This window comes from Gobio gobio (genome assembly GCF_949357685.1).
Source record: "Gobio gobio genome assembly, chromosome: 21".
Lineage (NCBI taxonomy): Eukaryota > Metazoa > Chordata > Actinopteri > Cypriniformes > Gobionidae > Gobio > Gobio gobio.
The window spans coordinates 31939334-31961496 of NC_137117.1; the positions used below are offsets into that span (position 1 = coordinate 31939334).

The 22163-nt window shown below is 37.4% G+C and overlaps 2 protein-coding genes across 17 annotated transcripts in view; both read right to left on the reverse strand.

Annotated features, from left to right (window-relative positions):
• tcea2 (transcription elongation factor A (SII), 2) overlaps positions 1–22163 on the reverse strand; it is a 774534-nt gene that overhangs the window by 700978 nt on the left and 51393 nt on the right. The gene's annotated exons all lie outside the window — the stretch shown is intronic.
• The window catches only part of prkcbp1l (protein kinase C binding protein 1, like), a 33569-nt gene that overhangs the window by 1807 nt on the left and 9599 nt on the right, over positions 1–22163 (reverse strand). For 5 of the 16 annotated variants that reach the window (XM_079803583.1, XM_079803580.1, XM_079803572.1 and 2 more), the window contains 18 exons: positions 19330–19400; positions 18747–18907; positions 15552–15773; positions 13336–13449; positions 13130–13222; positions 12863–12950; positions 12725–12780; positions 12196–12273; positions 11958–12073; positions 10183–10655; positions 9442–9549; positions 9193–9345; positions 7863–8384; positions 7325–7759; positions 4552–4682; positions 4145–4225; positions 3241–3319; positions 1996–2235 (listed from right to left, as the gene is read on the reverse strand). In XM_079803583.1, the coding sequence (XP_079659709.1) occupies positions 1996–2235; positions 3241–3319; positions 4145–4225; positions 4552–4682; positions 7325–7759; positions 7863–8384; positions 9193–9345; positions 9442–9549; positions 10183–10655; positions 11958–12073; positions 12196–12273; positions 12725–12780; positions 12863–12950; positions 13130–13222; positions 13336–13449; positions 15552–15773; positions 18747–18907; positions 19330–19354 (3175 nt within the window). In that variant the 5' untranslated portion in view covers positions 19355–19400. Of the gene's footprint in view, positions 1–211; positions 677–1995; positions 2236–3240; positions 3320–4144; positions 4226–4551; positions 4683–7324; positions 7760–7862; positions 8385–9192; positions 9346–9441; positions 9550–10182; positions 10656–11957; positions 12074–12195; positions 12274–12724; positions 12781–12862; positions 12951–13129; positions 13223–13335; positions 13450–15551; positions 15774–18746; positions 18908–19329; positions 19401–22163 lie in introns of those variants that run through there. The other 11 variants (XM_079803574.1, XM_079803575.1, XM_079803585.1 and 8 more) reach the window with 7 other exon arrangements.

The window sequence follows — 22163 nt, forward strand, 5'->3', positions numbered from 1 at the left end:
ATTAAAAAAAAGAGAGAATTTATTAAATGAGACAAGTGCTTTTCGATAATAAATGCATATGTAAAAAGAGACTGGCTATGTTCAGAAATGAATACAGCTTACCACATTCTGTATACTGTCTAGTTTAAAAAAGCCCCCTTTTCACAGACTGACATTTCCACAATCATTAACATCGTAAATACGGCAATATTTTCTTCTTCTTTTTTTTTAATAATGTACATTTATAACACTAAGAAAAATAGTTCTAACTAGTACAAAATCAGGGTTCCTTTGCTTGTAACAATTGAGAACCAATTGAAAACCCCTTAATGGGGTTATAAATAACCTTTTTTAATAACAGTTAATATTTGTAATATTGTTTTTTTACCCCTCTATCTGACTGGTCTTATATCACAAAACAACGACAAAAAGCATGTTCAGCATGTCCATTAGTTATTTTTATTTTTTATTGACATTGCAAATCATGGCAAGATTGGCAGTGCTCTATTAGCTGAATACATTAATAAATAGCAATTGATATTCAGCATGATACAGATATAGACCAAAATCAAGTGAAATGGCTTCACAATCCTCTATGATGTCTTTACGTCCTTCGGACTCTATGATGTCTTTATGTCCTTATGTGTGTATTTTGAGTGGCAGTTTCTCTCTGCAGATGATGAGGTTGTGACAGCACCTGAAATACACAATTGAGTTTATAGTTACAGTGTCTCTTCCATTTGATTATGTAAAAACAAGCATGTTTATGAAGGTAAAAAATAGCAAAAATGAATAGTATGTGAGCTCTATACCGCGTTAAAAGGAAAAAGTGATATAAAGCATTGGGATAGCTTCAAATTCTTTTGCGACTGGGTATTTGTATGCATAAATTAATAATGTACAAAATCTAACAATATGGATCATAAATTAAATATCTGTGTTACTTAGTGGAGAAGAGAAGTATCCTTAAATTAACAGTGCGGGTCACACTTACATGTTCTGTTAAACTAAAAAGAGAAAGACATGATTGGTAGGAAACCAGTTACAAATTGAAAGTTAATTTATAGTTAATTTATTGTTAAGTTGTACATTTTAAGAAAGAAATCATTTACCTGTTGAGTGTGATGACAGTCTGTGTAGTTGAATGGCTGAGCTCCAGAAAATCAGTAATGAGGTGGCTTTGACAGTTACAGATTTGGAAGAACAAAAAGGTGGGAATAAAGAACCCTACACTCTTACACAAAGAACCATTTCAGCACATAAAGGGTTCTTCAGGAACTGTTGCTACGTGTAAAGGCCCATTCACACCAAGAACTATAAAAGATAATAATAATGATAACTATATTAGTGTCCACACCAGCAGACGATATTGTTCTGTTAATTCTAAGCATGGCTGCCGTTTTGTCTTCTGCAGCTTTAAAGGAACACGACACTATTTTTGACAATAGGCTCATTTTCCAACTCCCCTAGAGTTAAACAGTTGAGTTTTACCGTTTTCGAATCCACTTAGCCGATCTCCGGGTCTGGCGGTAGCACTTTTAGCATAGCTTAGCATATATCATTGAATCTGATTAGACCGTTAGCATCTCGCTCAAAAAAAAATGACCAAAGAGTTTTGATATTTTTCCTATTTAAAACTTGACTCTTCTGTAGTTACATCGTGTACTAAGACCGACAGAAAATGAAGTTTTGATTTTCTAGGCCGATATGGCTAGGGACTATACTCTCATTCCTGCGTAATAATCATGGGTGCAGCAGGCGCAATGATATTACACAGCGCCTGACAATAGGCTAACTTCCGTCAACATAACCAACGTGACAACCTGCTTGCACAGAGAGCGTGCTGGGGACTATTTTCAGGTGCTGCGTAATATCATTGCACCTGCTTTGGTGCTCATTTGGGCAATGAAAGTTCGAATCTGACCTGCAACTTTTTACGATCCCATTTCCAACAGTTTTGGTAAAAGTGGTTAAAAGTGAAAAATGAAAGAGGGAGTAAGGTAGAGAAATGGTTACCTGACTGTGTGCAGGATTTCATGTGTTCGGGCCAGTGTGCCTGCTGGCATGGGTAGTCGCAGTAACTTGTGTTCCAGCAGCAGTAGAAAATGGCCTCTTTCTTGCAGTTGGCACACCACTGCTTCTTCTTGGTCTCATCCACCGCCTGCTGTTTCTCCACCTCCATCTGTTTCTTGACCTCTGACACTAGCCGCTCTCTCTCCTGCTCCAAACTCTGCCTCATTTCAGCCATGGTCAGTTCTAAACATAAACACACACAAAATGGTGATATATTAGTGGATGGAGCTCTGGATTGGTCATCTAGAATGTGTAGGAGTTTAGTGGGCCTTTAGTAAATGTTCTCTAAGTTGCAATGGATAACAAAAGTATTTGCTATAGTAGTGGTTCCCAACCTGGGGTCCGAGTGTTTATATGTTTCGAGGTCAAACATGGATACGAAAAACCTTTTCGTATGTTTTCTAGGAATGCTCCGCCAAAATATTGACAATTACTTCCTTTGAATCTATACGTGGTCTCTCAGGTTGCCGATCAAATGAACCAAACACATTTTTATGACACAAAAGACGCAAGTTTGCTCACACCAGCTGTGAGAGCTGCGGCAAAAATGAAAAGATCAGCAGTGGCTAGAGTACAATAATGACGCAGTGAAAAGGTGTTGTATAGTTCAAACTACTTTATTAAAATAAATCCAGAATTCTTCCACTCTCTTCTGAACTCTTTCCCTCAGTGTGTTCTCCTCATTAGAGCTTCAGGTGAAGGGATGCCAGTAGTAGAGATGCACCGGTCTACCGACCACCAATCAGAACTGGCCAGTTCCGTTTTTTTGTTTTTGTTTTTATTTCGCCTAATCTCTGTCCTGGATTTGCACACAAAATGCATTGCAATCATTTCCCAAAATGTTTTTGTGTGGACGTTAACAGAGGCCAGAGATGGACGCAAAGACAAGAATATTGGAAGACAATTCTACACATTAAGTTGGGGTGGGGGCCTATATGAATTTCTCAAGGGAACTGACTTCACAAAAGTTCACGCATGATGCCTATTAAAGCCTCTTTTCTATTTTAGTGCTGCTTTGTTTACAGAGGTAACCAAGGAAACTCTATATTGCTGCTGTTCCATAAGCGGGTCTCTTTGGGTTTCTTATATGTAAGGAGGGGGGCTTCATGGACAAAAGGTTGGGAACCACTGTGCTATAGCATCCCAAATCAGTTTGCAGTGCTATTGCAAGTCATCAAGGAGAGTTACCCAGGTTATGTTTCATCTCTGACAGCTCCTGCTGATGCAACCACTGGAGTTTCTCAATCTCAATCCGCAACCGCCGGATCTGCAACAAAATCCACAGAGAATGTCACAAGTTTGTTTGTTTTTTAAAGTCACCATGAAATCAAAATGGACGCATCTTATTTTTTTGTGGAATATTGCAGTATTTATTATTAATTATTTATCTGTGCACATCATTTTTTTAATTCATGTGCTTTCGAAACCTTTTATTAAAATAAATTCCCCTCCCTCTTGCAGTGACATATCTGCTCTTCTCTGATGATGTATTTACTGGTGTGAGGACGGGACAATCTGTCACTCACATGAGATCCAACAATAGCAAACCACAACCTTACAATCGATTCCAGATGGGCAAAATCAAGTCCTGCCCTACATTTTTTCTTGCTTGAGAAGCTGTTTCACAATCGGTTAAAACAACTCTCTCAACTTCTGTTTCATGGTGACTTTTTTCATGGCAAGAAAAATGTATGGTAAACTATATCAGGTTTTAAAATATATTTTTTGCTAAAAACACTAAAGCTGGTTTGTGTTTGTTAAAAAATTTGGTGTTGGTGGATCTTCTAATATTGAAAACTTGTGTCATCCTGGAATGGCCTTTTTGGCAATGGATATAGATAATCTGGTCACATTAATTAAAAAAAAAGATAAAAGTTTCTTCCAACACTGGGACTGATTTTAGGGAGTTTGTTCATGGTGTGAGAATGTCGCACGAGAACCATATCAAAGTATTGGCATATGAATTCAGTCTGTCAACTGGCAACCTGTAAGTGTCTTGGAGAAGTTCATAAAATTCATATTGACAAAGAGTGTGGATGATGGAATAAAATCAACAAGTAGAAATTAAATAAGGCACAAAAAAAGTACAAACCTCTGCAATGGTGTTCCCCGTTGTGCTCTTAGAGAGATCATTGTATATCTCTGTCATTGTTCCCTTGATCACGTCCATCATCTGCCATTATGATGGATAACACCACAATCAAATTCACCATTGACTTTAAAATGATTTAGACAATTTGGGTAATAGTAGTTCAGCAGTAGTAATAATCAGTTGGATCAATTATATGTTCAAACTAATTATCCAAAAAGCATCCGAATTCATTTCATAAAATATCTTTCCAGTATGTACTTTCATTAGGAGAGAAGGCCACTTGAATTAGTTGTGGCCTGCAATCAAGGCTGTGTGCTTAAAAACACACACAAATGTCAAATAAGAAATGTTATATTAATGTGCTCTTTAATTGACCAATTTGATAGTGAAGTGAATATGAGACTCACCTTAGTGGTGTACTTGGCGATGTCAGCGGCGACATCAGCAGAGGCAGGAGGGGTGAGGAAGTCTCCAGCCAGACTGGAAGTGGATGTACCAGACCCTGTGTTAACAGGTGAAGTGTCTTTCGGTTGAACAGCTGGTGAAACAAGGGAAAGGATTAATGCCAAATTAAACCAATGTTCTGGCTTCAACACAAATTAGGTTGCATAAAGCCAACCACCACAGAAAATCATTTAGTTTTTTTGTGTTTGTCAGTTGTTGTTGTTTTTTTTTTTTTAATGGATAAATGTGAAGCTCATAACTATTTGTGAAATCAATTTTGAAAGATTATTATTTGAGCTCAAAAAAAAAAAAAAAAAAAAAAGTTACATTTTTTTAAATACAGATTTAATTTTTTATATCTGAATCTATTTTTAATCTAAAAATGCATTCAAATTAAGGCTGAACGATTTTGGAAAATAATCTAATTGAGATTTTTTTTTTTTACCAATATTGCGATTTAATATGCAATTATTTTTAAGCTTTTTATCTTCTGTATTATTCAACAAACACAAACAATAAATCATTGTATGGTAGGGGTGGGAATATTTAGGCCCCTCAAGATCCGATCCCAAAACGATCTGATTCCAAAACAATTCTAGATCTTTTTTTCTTATTATTCATTTTATTAATAAAACTTAAAATCTTTATTTATTACATAAGTCATTTTAAAGTACTTTTTAAAATAATTACACACAAAAAAATGTATTAAAACAATTGCATGGTAAGAATTATATACTAATATAGCTTCAAAACATAAAAGCTAGTAAATAATAAAGAGAGAGAGAAAAAAAAACATTACAAGCAATAAACAAAGAGTGCTTTCAGTATTTTAGAGTAGCCTTGCTATTTGAACATTTTCCATTTATCTTTTACTGCTGTTTGATTATAATGATGATGATATAATAAACTGTGGGAGATCTAATAAGCTACATTCACACTAATGTACAGATCGCTTTTAAAAAGATGTGATTTGTCCTGTCTGTTTAATCCCTTAAATCCTGACATAACTGGCTGTGTTTACATTCATTTTGCGTCATAAAAGCATTTTGAGATGCAAGTACATTTAACCACTTACACTGACGCATGTCAGTATTTTAAATAGAAAGCAGCCTTCTGTCAGTGAGTTTAATATTTTAAATATACAAGTCCACTGCATTCCAAACGACATAAACGATGCCTTCGTAGAGCATTTGTAAGGAAAATACCGGCGGGCGAGCCCATGCACTACACGCATGACATCAAGCAAAGCGCATCAAATCAGTTTACAGTCAATTAAATATACAAGTTAACTAATAAAACGAATAGACTAATACAATGTTGTGATTATATTTTTAGATGCATACTGTGTGTTTTGTAAATGTATATTTCTATTATAGGGTTTTAAATTTGAAAGTAAATTACAATACTAATTTATGTTGCATCATAATCTGCGCGACCCCGTTGTTGCCTTTCTTTGACGTTGCAGGGCGTTTCAAATGAGTGATTATTGTCAGCGAAGTCCACTTCAACTGATATACCATGCTCAGGGAGTAGGGAGCAGTGAACACTGCGTAGGGACCCTGTCGAATGGAACGCACCTTTGAATTGTGTGTGTCTGATGAGGGAGACGTAAAAAATGTGCAGTGGTGAGGGGAACCCCAGGACAGGTTTGACCATTTTTATATGTAAATTTTTTTTAAACATTATTGCACATTACTTAAGCTCAGGGGTTTTTGGGAAAATCTCACAAAATGTTGTCATTAAATAAAAATAATTCTAGTCATCTAGCTCAGGAATTTTTTTTAAATGTATACGTTTTTTAATTTAGATGTAAATGGTTCTCTTTATGGTCCATTGAATTTTTTGTTCACCTGAACAGTTCTGCTTTGTCTTTATATTTTCACTGGCAAAACAGACAACATTGTGTCTAAAACAACACAATATAAACTTACTTTATTTTTTACTACTTTATTAAACTATTGTATAAGGTCAGTATCTCATTTGCACTCGTCTTGTGCTATTCTGGACAGAAAAACAGAACTGTGTGATATTGCACTCGTAACTCGTGTGGTATTGCTTGTATATCATGATGTAAATGTGAGGGCGTTTGCACGCTGGCAGTTTAGTTTGAAACGGGGCACGGTTCACATGAAACATTGGTAATGTCAGGCGGACCCAGGTGAGCTGAGCTCAGGGGTCCAAATTCGAGACTGCCTGAAGGAGGTGGTCTGAGTTCGGTTGCGTAACTTGCGCTCGAGCTGTGCCGTGATTCGCGTGAATGTGAAAGCAACGGACTCGGGTGCGCAAGAAAAGTAACCTGCGGATGCGTTTTATCAGATGGCGATGTATTTAGTTTAGTAAAATACCTTGGATATGAGCGTGAGAGAGCCGGCAGTGTATTCGCGCATAGCACTGACAGGAACGATCGCACCCTGACGCGGACCACAACAAGCATGCCCAGTGTAAACACCATGAGACTAAAACTCAAACAGGGGCATTTTTGCCCCTTATCTTGAATTGTACGGACATTCTAATTGCATTCCTATAGGCTTCATCACAGTGATGTTGTTGCTGCATCATATTTTTTATCAATCAACTACATGAAATGTAAGATGTCCTAAAGTTGGTCTGATTAATAATTTTATATAATAATTTTAACGCATAATTTTTTACCATAACTAATTCATACGTTAAATCGACAGCCCTAATATGTGTGTGTGGGAATAAAACTTCTGCACTGGGAAATGATGTATTTACCTTTGACGGACTGTCTGGTTTGGTAGCGTGTGCTGTTGTTGACTGAAGTCTGGGGCTGTGCTTGGCTTTGAGCCTCTGTTTGGGGAGCTATCTCTCCTTGTTGTTGTTGTCTCTGCACCTTCTGCGTGTGCCACTTCTGAGATGAAGTCTGGAATTTACCACCAGCATGGTTCCATGTCGCAGGTCTTTGGGCCGGCTGTGTGCTCTCCTTGGGCAGCAGAGGGCGCTGTTTTTTCACTACATTGGATGCGGCAGGGACGGTAGACCCGGGTTGAACGGCCGAGGTGGAGGTGGCTTGAGTGGTAGATGCAGTTGTGACGGTGGTTGGGGGCTTGGTGGCTGATGAGGCTGCATCTTTTGGACCAGGATTGGAGGAAGATGAAGCGTTCTCTGTGGATGGAGAAGCTGATATGCTGGTAGATGCAGGAGCTTTACCTTAGCAGAGGGAAGAACGTAACGTAGACATTTAATTTTAAAATTCAGTTTAGATATTCTAGAAATGTTTTTTTTAGAGAAACAAAATCCAAAATGTATCTACCATCTGTTTTAATGCCCGCCTGATCTTTAGGTGTAGAGACGGGGGCTGATGGAGTCTCTCGCTTGGCTTTCTTCTTTTCCCTCCCACCTGGTTCTTCACCGAGGTCTATAACCAGCTCCCGTTCAGAGTCCGAGTCCACATCCACCTCTGGTCCGGCGGGCCGGACGTCCTGCCCAGGCTGTGACCGCTCCTTCTGGGTCGGCTGCAGGGGTTTGTTCTTCTCTTGAGAGTCTTTTTCCACACCAACACTTAACTTCTCTTTGGTCTGGGAATCTGAGGATTTCTTATCCCCACCTGTAGTTCCTCCAGCGTTTGATGGGGCAGCGTCTTGTTCTTGCCCTTGAGCAGATGGAGGTCTGGGTCTCTTTTTGGAGTCTTTGTGGACACTGTTGTTGTGGTTAGTGTTCTTGGGCTTCTGTTCGTCGTCAGACATGTATTCGCTGTCACTGGAGTCAGATTTGTCTGAGTCGTCCGAATCACTGTGTTCAACACCACGGTACATTTCTGAGATCTCATCGATTCCTGTGGACAGAGAAAGAGACATTTTTCAGTTCTACATTTTACAGACTGCATATCTGGATGCATAATGGAGTTCAAAAGTAGGGCTTCAGATGTATATATATTTTAAATCACCAATAACAAACAAAAATCTAGGCAATACCCACAGTGAGTTTTTGCAGGACAGCTACATAACTTTAGCTAACATTAGCAGGCTAGTTAAATTGCTAACCAAATGATAAATGAATACAGAATCCTGTAGGGTTCAGCATAAAAACAGTAGTGGTGGATTCTGATAAGACAATAAAACTACACAAAAACCTAGACGGATTAGGTTATCATTTACAATGCTTTATGGGAGTTTATTGCCTCATAAAAAGATGTTAAGGCTGAGAATTTTCAGGTTGGAAGTTGGAATTTGAACTGAATTGGTCACAACCAACAGGAAGCTGAATAGGAATATGAAATGGAATGACAGGAAGATACATTTGACTGAATTGGTCTATAAATCTGTTTGTCTGTCTGTCTGTCTGTAAGGCCTGAAAAAAAAATTTTTTTTACCTTTTTTTTTTACCCAATATTCAAGATTTGTCTTGACAAACTTTCTTTTTCTTGTTTTTCAAGAAACATTGAAGCTATAGGAATGTACTTAAATTCTTTCAAATAATTGTAATTCTGTCTTTATATTCAAATTACAATTCTAGTTCCTAAACATCTTTACAGTAAACAGACTTTACTCTGATTATTAGAAATAATCGCATTATTGGTGCACATGTAAACGTAGTCATTGTTGAAGTCTATCAACATTTCAGTGTGTTTGTGTGTGAATTACCCAGCTGGGCCTTGCAGCTCTCTATAGTCTTATCCAAACTCCTTGTAGGTTTTTTGGGAGAGGTGAGGAGAACTGACGTCCCTTGCTGCAGCTGCTGCTGCTGTTGTACAGTCTCACTCAACTCCTTCAGGTCCATTTCGGCTTTAATGCGATCTGAGGGAACACATTCAACACAAATATTCAACAAACACAAAGAAATAAATGGCACAGTGGTCATTATGATGGACAGCAGGTCGATTTGAGACTCACCAAGATTGAGGTTGAGGATGCCTCCCGTGGCCGAGCTCCTTTCCTGTTTAACCGGCGTGGGTAGGAGAGGCTTGGGGCTGCCGCTTGTCTTCAGAGATGCAGGGGATGCTGTGGGCCAAATTTTAGAAGTTTATCACCCACTATTGCTTGTTAAAGGGTTAGTTCACCCAAAAATTAAAATTCTGTCATTAATTACTTACCCTCATCTCGTTCGACACCCGTAAGACCTCCATTCAGCTTTGAAGCGTTATGAATCAGTGAGTCGATTCAGCGGTTTGGATCGCCAAAGTCACGTGATTTCAGCAGTTTGGCGGTTTGACACACGATCTGAATGATTCGACTCACTGATTCATAATGCTTCAAAGCTTCATGATGCATTGTTTTGAAATCGGTCATCACCATATAAGTCGTTATTTAGGTTTTTTTTTGCGCACAAAAACTAATTCTCGTTGCTTTATAAAGTTATTGTAGAACCACTGTAGTGAGATGGACTTTGTAACAACATCTTTAGTACCTTTTAAGGGTCTAGAGAGTGAACCGTGCATTGTGCCAATGGAGGCCTTTCTGAGCCATCGGATTTCAACTAAAATATCTTCATTTGTGTTCCGAAGATGAACGGAGGTCTTACGGGTGTCGAACGACATGAGGGTAAGTCATTAATGACAGAATTTTCATTTTTGGGGGAACTAACCCTTTAAGCAAAACATTGGCCAATTGAAGGCAGGAAATCTGGTTAATCACCTGTATAATCCATCGAGTCTTCACCGGCGCTATAGTGACTCGATGACACTCTCGCCCCTCGCTCGTCCTGCTCCAGGTCTGACCCCGTGTGGACTGAAGAGTTGGTGCTCATTGGTGATCTGGGCATGTCGGTCACAGAGATCCGTCGTCCTGCCCCTCCTGACATCACTGTCTTACCCAGGAGCATCTTGGGGGATGCGGTCATATCGAAGTTGAACTTGACTTTGTCCTGTTTCTCATTCTTCACCGTGCCTTTTTTAGGGTTACTAGGGTCCTGCAGCATTTGGAACTGGTTGTTGGGTGTGTAAGGCGTCCGGAACGGAGCGTAATTGAACACAGCGTATTTCTTGCGCACGTTTTCCACATAGACCTCCATTTCTTGCATGGCGCTGTTGAAGATGCTTTTAGTCTTCTTCACAGAGAAGGGGATCTCCTTAGACATGAGGTAACAGTTGTTTATGGGCACCCAGGCTCTGAAAGGTAGATGAGGGGGGGGAAGTACATATTTTAATACAAATAAAGAAATGTGTATGGCAGTATGACACCACTATACTATCCTTGTTGATAAACACTACCGCTCAAAAGTTTGAAAAAAATAAAGGCCCGGTTTCACAAACAGGGCTTAGGCTAAACTAGGATTAGGCATTAGTTCAATTAGGACATTTAAGTAACTTTAATAAACGTGTCCTAGAAAAAAAACATTACTATTGTGCATCTTAAGACAAAACAATGGCATTGACACATTTTAAGAAATATTGGTGCAAGTTTCTTTCAGTTAAAACTGACTTGACTTGAGTTAAAACAACTCAAACTCAAAACATGCATTTCAGTCTAGGACTAGTTTAAGCCTGGTCTGTGAAACCGGAGGAATATGTTTTAATGTTTTGAAAGAAGTCACCTTGTCAAAATGTTCACCAAGGCTGCCTTTATTTGATATAAAATACAGTAAAAACAGTAATAATGTATCAGCACCATTACTCCAGTCTTCAGTGTGACATGACCCTTGAGAAATCATTCTAAAATGCTGATGTGATGCTCAAGAAACCATCCTTATTATTATAAATGTTAAATAATAAGTTGTGCTGCTTAATATTTTTGTGGAACATGACATATTTAATTGCATTTATCAGCGTTTATTTGAAATAGAAACATTTTGTAACGTTATAAATGTTTTTCTGTACTGTCACTTGAGCAATTTGTCCTTGCTGAATAAAAGTATAATTTTTTTACTTTTGAATGGTACTATATCACGGTTTACAAAAATATTAAGCAGCACAACTGTTTTCAACATTGGTAATAATAATAAATGTTTGAGCAGCAAATCCACATATTAGAATGATTAAGTATGCATTTTCTCAGAAAAGTCTCTAAAATAAATAATTTGTTTTTCCAATAAAACAATATGAACCCATTTTCAAAACATAAAATTAATTTCCGCAAACTTCTATAAACAAATTGTAGCAATGAATTGGTTATCGAATTATGTATAGTTCGCAGAAAAGAAGCAAACTTCCAAAAAAGTATTTGCTAGTTAAAATCAGAAGTTAGTTTAAATCAGAAATGCTATTAAAATATGTTTTAACACCCTCAGGTCGAAAAACTCAAGTAATGGTCTTTAGGAACGGGCCAACTAAAAAGCTCATTAAGTTCAAGCTTTGATTTGATTGATGTTGCTAACGTTTTATATTGGTAAAAAAATCATTGCCATCATATTGTAAATATTCAATATATTGATTAAGTCAATGCCTAAGTAAATACAAGAGTAATAGGCTCACCTGTCATGCTGGCCAAAGAACCGTGCGTCCACCTGACCGTCCTTTTCTCTCAGGGCTTTAGCGGGCCAGAAGGGAAAACCTTTCAGTTTGGCCCACACCAGAGGGTGAGGCTGAGACTACATGAAAAACAACACACAACAAACATGACCATTAGCTACACTTGAAATTTAGCCCAGATATTGACTGGCTGGTTTTTTAAAAATATATTACATAAAGATATTAAAAATCATCCTCTTACACAAGGTTCACAGAACCAGTTGTCCCTCTTCTGACAGGCGGACAGGTAGCACTCTGGACAAACTTCAATTTCGTTCATCTGTGGATGATTTATAGATACTGTGATGATGATTATAGATAAGGAAACTGCATTAAATTGATCAAAAGTGGCAGTAAAAACATTTATAATGTCACAAAAGATATAAATTAAATGCGGTTCTTTTAAACTTCCTATTTATCTAAAAAACATCATGGTTTCCACAAAAATATTAATCAGCACAACTGTTTTCAACACTGATAATAATAATAAATGCTTCTTGAGCAGCAAATCATCATATTAGAATGATTTCTGAAGGATCATGTGACCCTGAACTACATGTTAACATGTATATTAAAAAGTAAATTGTAATAATATTGCTAATAATATAACTGTTTTATTGTATTAAATTAATGCAGCTAAGCATAAGAGTCAACAAACCCACAACTTTTGAACGGTAAATCAGCTTTTATAGAACAAGTTTTATATATTGTAAGGATATTAGACTACTCACTTCATGTTCACAGATCTTGACAATAACTTTAGCAGTCGCTGTTAGCTTGTGGTTCCCTGAAATAGAGCCATTTAGACTTCATGAATGATTGTACTGATGTGAGTAAAGATAGAAGCACATTGATTTCATAGCACTAACCTCCATTATAAATGATACAGTTGTGTAGAATCCATTTCACGTCAGCCAAAAATGCTTCTGTGCAACCATACATTTTCTTCTTGATATTCTACAGACACATATATTTGTCAGTTACAGTATTTATTTTTTACATTTAGGTACATGCAGGGGCCTCAAAATTTTTGTGAAAAAAAATACATTTTGAAGTTTATTAGGTTTTACATGATAGAACAATATATATTCAAAAAAAAATATCTGAACACTTGTAATACAGAAAACCTAATGTACCTTCTCTAGAGTGCACAGGTCCATTGGGTGAAATATATATTCAGCATAATCTGGGTGCTGCTCCAGGGACACTGGCTTCTGAAACGGCTCAGTCTGCGAGATTAAGCATTCATAAAGGCTTGAATCAGTCACATGGAAACCAATACCAACATAATGAAAATACGGAATCATTATGTAAATTGTGAGGGATGTGGTATTTGACTTACCCCTGGCTGCTTCATCTTCTGCAGAGCGAACTTCAGCAGATAGGACAGCTGCTCCAAGTTCAGCATGGTCATAGCTTTGCTCTGAGTCTCTATGCATTCAGCCACCGTTATTTTCTGAAGTAGAGAGTGAAATGACTATACTATATACGTACATCACACACAAACAGTTCATAATCATTCTGGTCGCAAGCATTCTCACACTGCAGGTTTTTAAATGCAGAAGTTATTTATATTGTCCATTTAGCCTGATATAATGAAGTGTATTAAATTATATTCTTTGTATTCTTGGTAATAACTGTCTGCTACAAATTAGGAGTGTAAAAATGCACTTAAGCTATACATACAAAACATACCAGAATAAATTGATTGCTGACCAAATTTCAGATTTCATGAAGTCGTAGTCGCCACATCTAGTGTTCCAAAACCTAGTGAGCTTGCTATCTACATAGGTAGCTCCTATCATGGTTAACATCCTAACTCTAGAATGCAACAATCAGGTTCAGGAAGTCAAATTTCCATTCAGTTTCTCCATTGGGAAACTGATTTTGAATGAGAACTTATAAACCTTTAAAGACAGCCTTACTGTGAGCAACAAGGTTGTTAATCGATAGTATTTGCTTCTTTTGAAAGTGTCAGCCCGCATTATTTCAACTTAGTTTTAAAATAATAGTGTTTAACAGCAGCATTTGTGGTGAAAAACTACATTACTCATGATGCTGTACAGAAAATTCCACCAATCAGCAAGTCAAAAACAAGCAAAGCGTGCCAAAAGATCTTGAAAAAAAGAGCTTCGCCCACTCTCATGAAGCACCGCAAATTATGTAATCGAGACTGTCTGACTAAATACTATGGCAACACCACTGAAAAAGTGAGTGGGCTCTAATGCACTCGATTATGGAACCTCACAATTGACTAGGTTGTAACGATAGCCTCATGTCACAATTCGATACATGTCACGATACAATTCGATATTATTGCGATTCTCCAAGACACATGGTAAAAGGCTAACAAAAAATGTACTGTTGATTAAAATGCTAAATTTGGTATTACATTGGGGGAGGAAATGAATGGGCTTGTACTTGGTGCACAGGACAATGAAGACACCAGAATAAAAATATTCATGATTCTGAAGCTGAAAATGCTGAATTATTTTAGACGCATATGCTTGCACTCTGTCACTGACTTATATTTAAAATAATGTAGGCCACTTTTTACTGGTAACATAAGACATTTAGAATTATCAGTACCCACAAATATTCTCACATTGCATTATTATACATTATATTCAACATTATATATAGTAGTTTAATGCAGTGCTGACATTAAAACTCTGTAAACTCGACTTTTTTCACAGAAATTTTCATTTTGGGTGAACTATACAGAATACAGATTGCCATTATCCACGATACATATTGTTGCATTTTTGTATTGTGATATATTGTGACACGATATATTGTTACACCCCTATAATAGACTGATATCAAACACTCCAAATAGACAAAGCGTACAGGAGATTTGCCTCAGTGACAGCAATAGAGTTTGAGGTCAGCATGTCATTAAACTAACACAATACTAATACTCAACATGATAAGCATAATAAATAGCACACTCAAAAATGTAATTATACTGCTAAACGATTTTTAACTCTTTCCAGTACTAACAGAAATATGTTTATTTATAATCAACATTTATTGTGACTCGTCCCGCTATTTTCGATATAAACATTCAGGGATTCTCCATAAAGGACACTGCGAAAATGTGTTTCAGCCTAAATGTGGTTTCTGAAAGGGATAGTTTAGCCTTTGGAACACAAAAGATGATATTTTGAAGAATGTTGGAAAAAGACCAAACAACATTCCAGCCCATTGACTTCTATTGTATGGTCCAAAACAAAACAAAAAACTCACTGATCCGTTTAGCAAAATACCTTCTTTTATGTTCCACAGAAGAAAGTCATTTTTGGGTGAACTATCCCTTTAAGGCAGCATAATTTTGTCTGCTTTGTGAAACAAAGAAAAAAAAGTGTGCCTGCGCCTCAAAATAAGTAGGCAGCTCGCTAGGTTTTGGAACAGATCTTAGGTTTCCATAAAACCATTATGGACATGATTTATAGCAATACAAGCAGCTTTTCATGTTCTAAACATATTTGAGTGTGGAAACTGCAGAAGGACAGTCACATGACTTGACTAATCCAGACATAATACAGTCCTCAGTACCTCGCACTCTGGACAGAACCAGTCGCCCTCAGGCTCTCCGGACAGTTTGAGGCACTTGGCGTGGTAGACGCGAGGGCAGAGCTCACAGCAGAGCACCTGGCCCTCGCGGTGACACACCCAGCAGTAGAAGTCATTCCGCCCGTCCTGCGGTACAACATCAACAGGGTCTGTGGTGAGTGCGGGCTGCTTGACATAGTAAAAGGGACCATGTCTAAGCTCACACTGAAATGCAGGCAAGAGAGACAGGGCAAGGGGTCAAATCACAAGCCACAACACTCGCAGGGGAAATGTAGCAAGGCACTGCAATAAATCAAGCACGGACAGGTAAGCAGTCACATGACCACTGGGTCAAAAGCGGCACATTGGGAAGATACTATGTAGGATTTCAATTCACATTGGTGTAAACACACTACATGACTCATGTGTGATCCGAGAAACTCGTGGTGTCTGAGATCAAGTGTGTTTTGCCAGGATTAGAATGAAATCCTAAATTACCATCAGATGCCAAATACAGATTAGCAGGATTAAGGGACAGTGGGGCAAGAGATTCTTTAGACAACGTTTTGATTGATATGGAAACATCATAAATGACCGCTAATTATTAGTGTTCAAAGTTACTACTTAATATCAATTTGCTTGGAATTTTCACATAATGCCAATAAGCAAATCCACATTTGGCATCTTTCATGAAACATTGTTCATATGTACTGCAACACATCACTACAAAGATGGCACAGCATTCAGTAAAATCAGTGCACTTGATTTTTTTAGCTGTAATAAAGTGAAAGTGGGCCCAAAAAGAAGCATTTGGACACTTATGTAAAATTGTTGATTGCAAACAAATGATTGGTTATGAAAGCTAGAGCTTTTCTGAGAACTAACTTCCCTTTGAGCTATTTTTGCAATGACTTTTAACCAGCTGGTAACCACAGGAGTGGTTCATCACATTAACTATGAACACTGCTGTTCAAAAGTTTGGGTTCAGTAAGATTTTTTTTTAAAAAAGGAAAAAAAGAAATTAGGAATCCTATTCATTAAAGAATCCTGAAAAAAGTATAACTGTTTCCCCAAAAATATGAAGCAGCACAACCGTTTTTAAAATTGATGTTGATAATAATAATAATAAGAAGAAGAAATGTTTCTTGAGCTGCATATTAGAATGATTTCTGAAGGATCATGTGACATTGGAGATGCTGAAAATTCAGCTTTACCAGCACAGGAATAAATTACATTTTAAAATATATTACAATAAAAAAAAACAGCCATTTTAAATTGTAATAATATTTCACAATATTACTGTGTTTGATCAAATAAAGCCAGCCTTGCGGAGTTGAAGAAACTACTTTGAAAACTTTTGAATGATAGTGTACATTAAGTGATAACCAGAAAGTGTCAATACACTTGCCTGCATTATAAACAGTACATGCATTATTTTATCATGTAAAACAGGATGTTTTTTAAGTGATAGTTTATTCTCTAATGCAATGACATAAATATTAACAAATTTAAATAATTAATTAATGATTTACTTTGAAAACCTAAATGACTTTCTTCTGTGCAACACAAAATTAAATATATTTTTGAGCGATGATGTTGGGACTTTCATTGTACGTAGGGATGCACCGATAGGATTTTTTGGGGCCGATACCAATACCGATTTTAACAAACATTATTGGCCGATACAGATATTTGTCACTTGCCCTCTTATTTGAAATGTTGTCATTAAAATAGAGTGTTTTGATCATGTTTTAAATCAGTAAAGTAAAAAAAAAAAAAAACCCATACATTAACTTATAGCCTACTAGCTAGTTTATTGCTGCATTATTAAATAATTTCTAAAGAACATAGACTGGATCCATTTAACATTCAGCAGGCCAACATGAATATATAAATACAACAGAACAAAATTCACATGAAATAAACAGTGCTTTTTTAAGTAGGTTTAATGTTAAATAACACTGCATATTCTTCACTGTATAAATTAAATACATATATTATTATTACATTGAGACGTAGCTTTTCTGTACAACATTAATCCTGTCACAATTACTTTGTTAAACTGAACTTTTATTTTGACAGGTTGCCGTGAAGACCTTTGAGTTCCTGTGTGTGTTTATGATATGACGATTGATTTTGTCGAATGAAACCGTAAAATGCTCATGAAGTGACTGGAGATGCATTCATGTCCTCATATATTGAGGCGGCAGAGGCTGAAAAACACTGCGAGTTTCAGTGTGTGTGTGTGTGTGTGTGGTAAATGAAACATTCATTTACACTCAGACACACAGAAACATGCAGGATTCATATTTAGTATTTTTGCGGCTTAATATTCACACATATTCAGACACTAGTATATATCACAATTTGATTTAAGTGTACTGACCTTCGTTTTATTTATTCATCAAAACTTTGACAAATTCCGTGACAATCTGTGTTATGTAGTAAATTCCATTTTTATGACTGGATTCTGTCTGCATTTTCAGCATCGCAGAAATGAATCCTTAGGAAAGTTATTTAGTCAAGATTCTTTTGTGGTTTGATTAATATTAAAATGCAGACAGCAGTGCAGTAGGAATATTACATTATACTATTGGATTATGCAGCAGACATTACACAGCTCATCGATTTGTTATAACGGCCTTTTTCATGCTATAGCCGATATGCCGATGGTTGTAAATTGATCAATTAATCGGCGGCCGATACATTGGTGCATCTCTAATTGTATGGGCAAAAACGGTTGAAACATTCTTCAAAATATCTTCTTTTGTGTTCCATAGAAGAAAGTAATATTTGGAAGTTTTTTTTGGGGGGGTGAATGTAGTGTCCAAATGCTTTTTGAGTCCACCCTATTGCTTAAAAAGGACAGAAATCCCCACAAGGGGTCGACTTTGTTCATGCAAATCAGTAAAAGCATTCGGCCCCTTTCAATGGCCAGTGTTTTATCATTAAAAACTGAACATTGAATAGAAATTTTAATCAATCACACAGATTTACACGCCACAATCAATCCTGATTATTTCATTTAGCCGTTCAAATAGAATGAAAATGCAAGAAAATGTAAAAAGGACACAGGAAGAGGCATGTTTGACTTATGTTTTTTAAAATTTAGCATTTGAACAAAAATTCTCAGTTCAAACCAATTAAAATCGGACAAAAGTACATCAGGATAAAAGGGAAGCCAGTGAGGGAACATACTTGGTCTTTATTGGTGTTGATTAATCCTGGTTTCTTCTTCTTCTTTATGGGACTGGGTGACGTGTCAGAGGGAGAGTGTCCGTTTGAGGAATGTGGAGGACTGGGTGCTTTCCTCTTCTGCACATTCGGCGCCTGCTCCGCTGATCCTAGATCAGGGACTGCTAGCAGGAGAAACACAGCTGCCTCATTATGCAAAGCCCACATGGATAACACAACACCTCACCCAGCTGGGCCTGTGATTGTGACCTTTCAAAGTACTGACCGCACTGACCGCCATTGACCTCCATGCACAAAGAGACTTGTCTTTTATGCACATCTTCAAGAATAAAACAAATCTACTCTGACTAACCTACTTACAATCAGTTGCCATTATGAAAGAGGAAATTAGGTTGCATGCCATATTTGATGTGGCTCAGATTAAAAGTGTGACTTGCTTTTTATTCATTTCAAGATTTCAACACTCACAATCTACATTTGGAGTCTGTTATGTAAGATTAAAGCATGAAAAGAATCGCCAATTCAATTCATACAACAAAAGGAGTCTAAAAATTGAAATTAAAAATGATCAAAGAAAAACAAATACCTTTGGGTGGCATGGACACCTCCATCCCATCAACAGCATCGGACTCCGTCTTTACTTCCTCCACAGCCAAACTAAATGAAGTAGAGAGGGGAGAGCAAAAGAAAATGCTGGAATAAGACACTGAAATCTCATGAGGTCTACCCCTGAGATAAAAGACTTGGATGATGTAATCTAATCTCCAGAGTTATGTTGTTGTTGCTCATAGCAATAGTCCTCCATTCCACATCTGAACCACCTTTACATGGGCAAGGAGACCCTTGCATGAGTACTGCTTTGTCTGAACTGTGCTGTAACCTAGTATCGGCCAGCAGAGTAAATTTAAACGAGGATATTAAGCGGTTTAACCTTACGAGGGAAACACGTCCGATTGAGATGGTGCAAGGCATAAACTCTCTCTGTGTCTAGTAATAGACAAGAACCTCCCTCAGATGAACCAAACATGTTCATGGGGAATACCACCGTGAATAGGTCCACTCACTGGGGATTATGGTGTAGACGTCTGCTGAGCACCGGAGAGTGTCTTTAATTCAGACTTATTAGTCTACTTCTTGTCTGAGAGGATTTGGCCTAGTCCAAGTTCAGGCATAATCGGTACTAAAATACCATCAGACAGCTACTGACATGGATACATTCAAAATGTGCCCGATAATGCAGCAGTATTTACATGTTACCTTATGTTCACTTCAGATGTTATATAAATGTAAACGATGTAAAGTTGACATAATTTTTTCTTAGCAGTATGTTTGCATCAGAAAATTGAGCAAAAACGAATGAAATGATACGATTAATAAGGCCTAAATTAACAAGATATAAACATTGCCCCTTTACATTTTTCTCCTTCTTGTCAACAGATATTAGTTGTTTTCTCAACAAAAACAAAAACAAGATGCCGGTCGCAAAAAAGATCTGTGCTGTCATGGCCTGCCCTTATCAGTCACTAAGCAATAAAAGATGAATTTGCTGTGACAAAACCTCTGGACATAGTAAATGGTTAAAGAGATGCAATAAAAAAATATTGCTTTAATTTCAGCAAGAACAGGTGAGTTCCGTTAGGGCTGGGCCGTCTTTTGTTTCAGCATCGACGTCACAATGTGCGCATAATCACATCACAGGATGTGCGATGTCAAGCAAGTAGGGATAGTAGGTGATCTGTATGGACCAGGACCCACGGTTCGGAACGCATGTGATTTGCAGATTAGTTTAACCATCATAGAGTGAAAAATTATCATTTGTATGTTAAAGTCCTGTCAGTTTAAACTTTTATGCAAGTGCAAGAAGACGTGAAAGAGAACTCAATTCGTAACTCGCACACATTTTTATTTTATTTTATTGAATAATCCTTACATGTTTTAATTGAATAATTGAACAATCCTTGATCAATTAATCAATGAAAATCAATTCAATTTGACGGAATTTTACCATTCATTAAAATGCTGAATCTTTAAGGCCCCCGGAAATCAAAATGTAAGTTTTTTTAGCTTTTATTATGATTATGTTAGCCTTAAGGTAATGAATAAGCTGGTGTGTTCCATTTAGGAGATATAAGCATTCAAAACGTACAGTCTCTCACTTCCATTAAAATGGATCACCGATTTTTATGACCTCACTGCAGACTTCAGCTTTTCATCACATCTTCTGTCCAATCAAATGCTCTCTAGAATCCGTTTCGCCTCCTAAATAGACGCTGAAGCTGCGGCTGAATTCGGTCACTTGTTCACACGTTTACTATTTTCTACACGGTGAATGGCACTATATAGGGGGATAGGGAACGATTCAGACAGTGTAAATATGCGTTCAGTTGAGGGCGAATGAAGTCTGGTTTCACGTTGGTTTCACGTGCACCACGTCTGCTCCAGTCCAGAGACACGAGAGCGGATCACATGCGCGAGGCAGCGCAGACAACAAAACATATCGGACCCATTTGAATTCTGCACAGAACGCTGTATTTCAAAGCGATATGGAGGAGATTATGATGAGAAACGGTGGAGGAAACTGAAAGACTCTAGTTAAACTGTGGTATAAATGAAACACTATTGGCTGTTTTAAAAAAGGGGAGGGGCTGCTTGATATGCCCCACCCTGTCTTCATGTTTCAGGGGAAATTACATCAACACATTGAATAACGCTGTACGTTTCAGAGCACTTCAGTTTTTGACAGCACACAAACACTGAATTCATTTCTCTTTCTCATCTTTTTGTGCTTGAACGGATGAACACAAAAACGCAAAATTGTCAAAATCCTGTTTGGAAATAAAAAGCTTAGTGATGCAGCGACTTCCAACAGAAGCACAAAAAGCAATTCGCCACATGAATACTTCTGCAGAGTAGGACCGTCTACTTGAAACCAACAGCTCAGAGACTCAAGACGTCCAGCGATTTTGATCGGCATCAGTTTAAACGCGGTTTAACCTGCGATGACTACCGTGTGCGATAGCACATTTTGTCGGTCACTTGTGTTCAATTTCTGAGGCGTTGCGCTGTGTAGCCCCACCCACAATGAAATCTCATCAGACAGATGAGAATTTGTTCTGTTCTGAGTGCATTTTTTTTTACATTGCATTGTCGCGTAGCTTCATGGCATGGGAAGACCTTTAGTATGAGAGCAGCAACTTATTTGATGTTTAATACAGCAAACAGTTACGCAAAGTGGGATTTGTGGCCAATGACAATTCAGGGAGCAAGACTACCCATAACAAATTTGTGTCAATCATTGCGTGTCTTACAAAATAAATGTTAAACAATTATTTACATAAATAATTAATTCTGCTCAAGTATCTTGAATATGGCCCAATACTTGCAAATAAAGATCTATTGTAGTGAACTTAACACTTGATC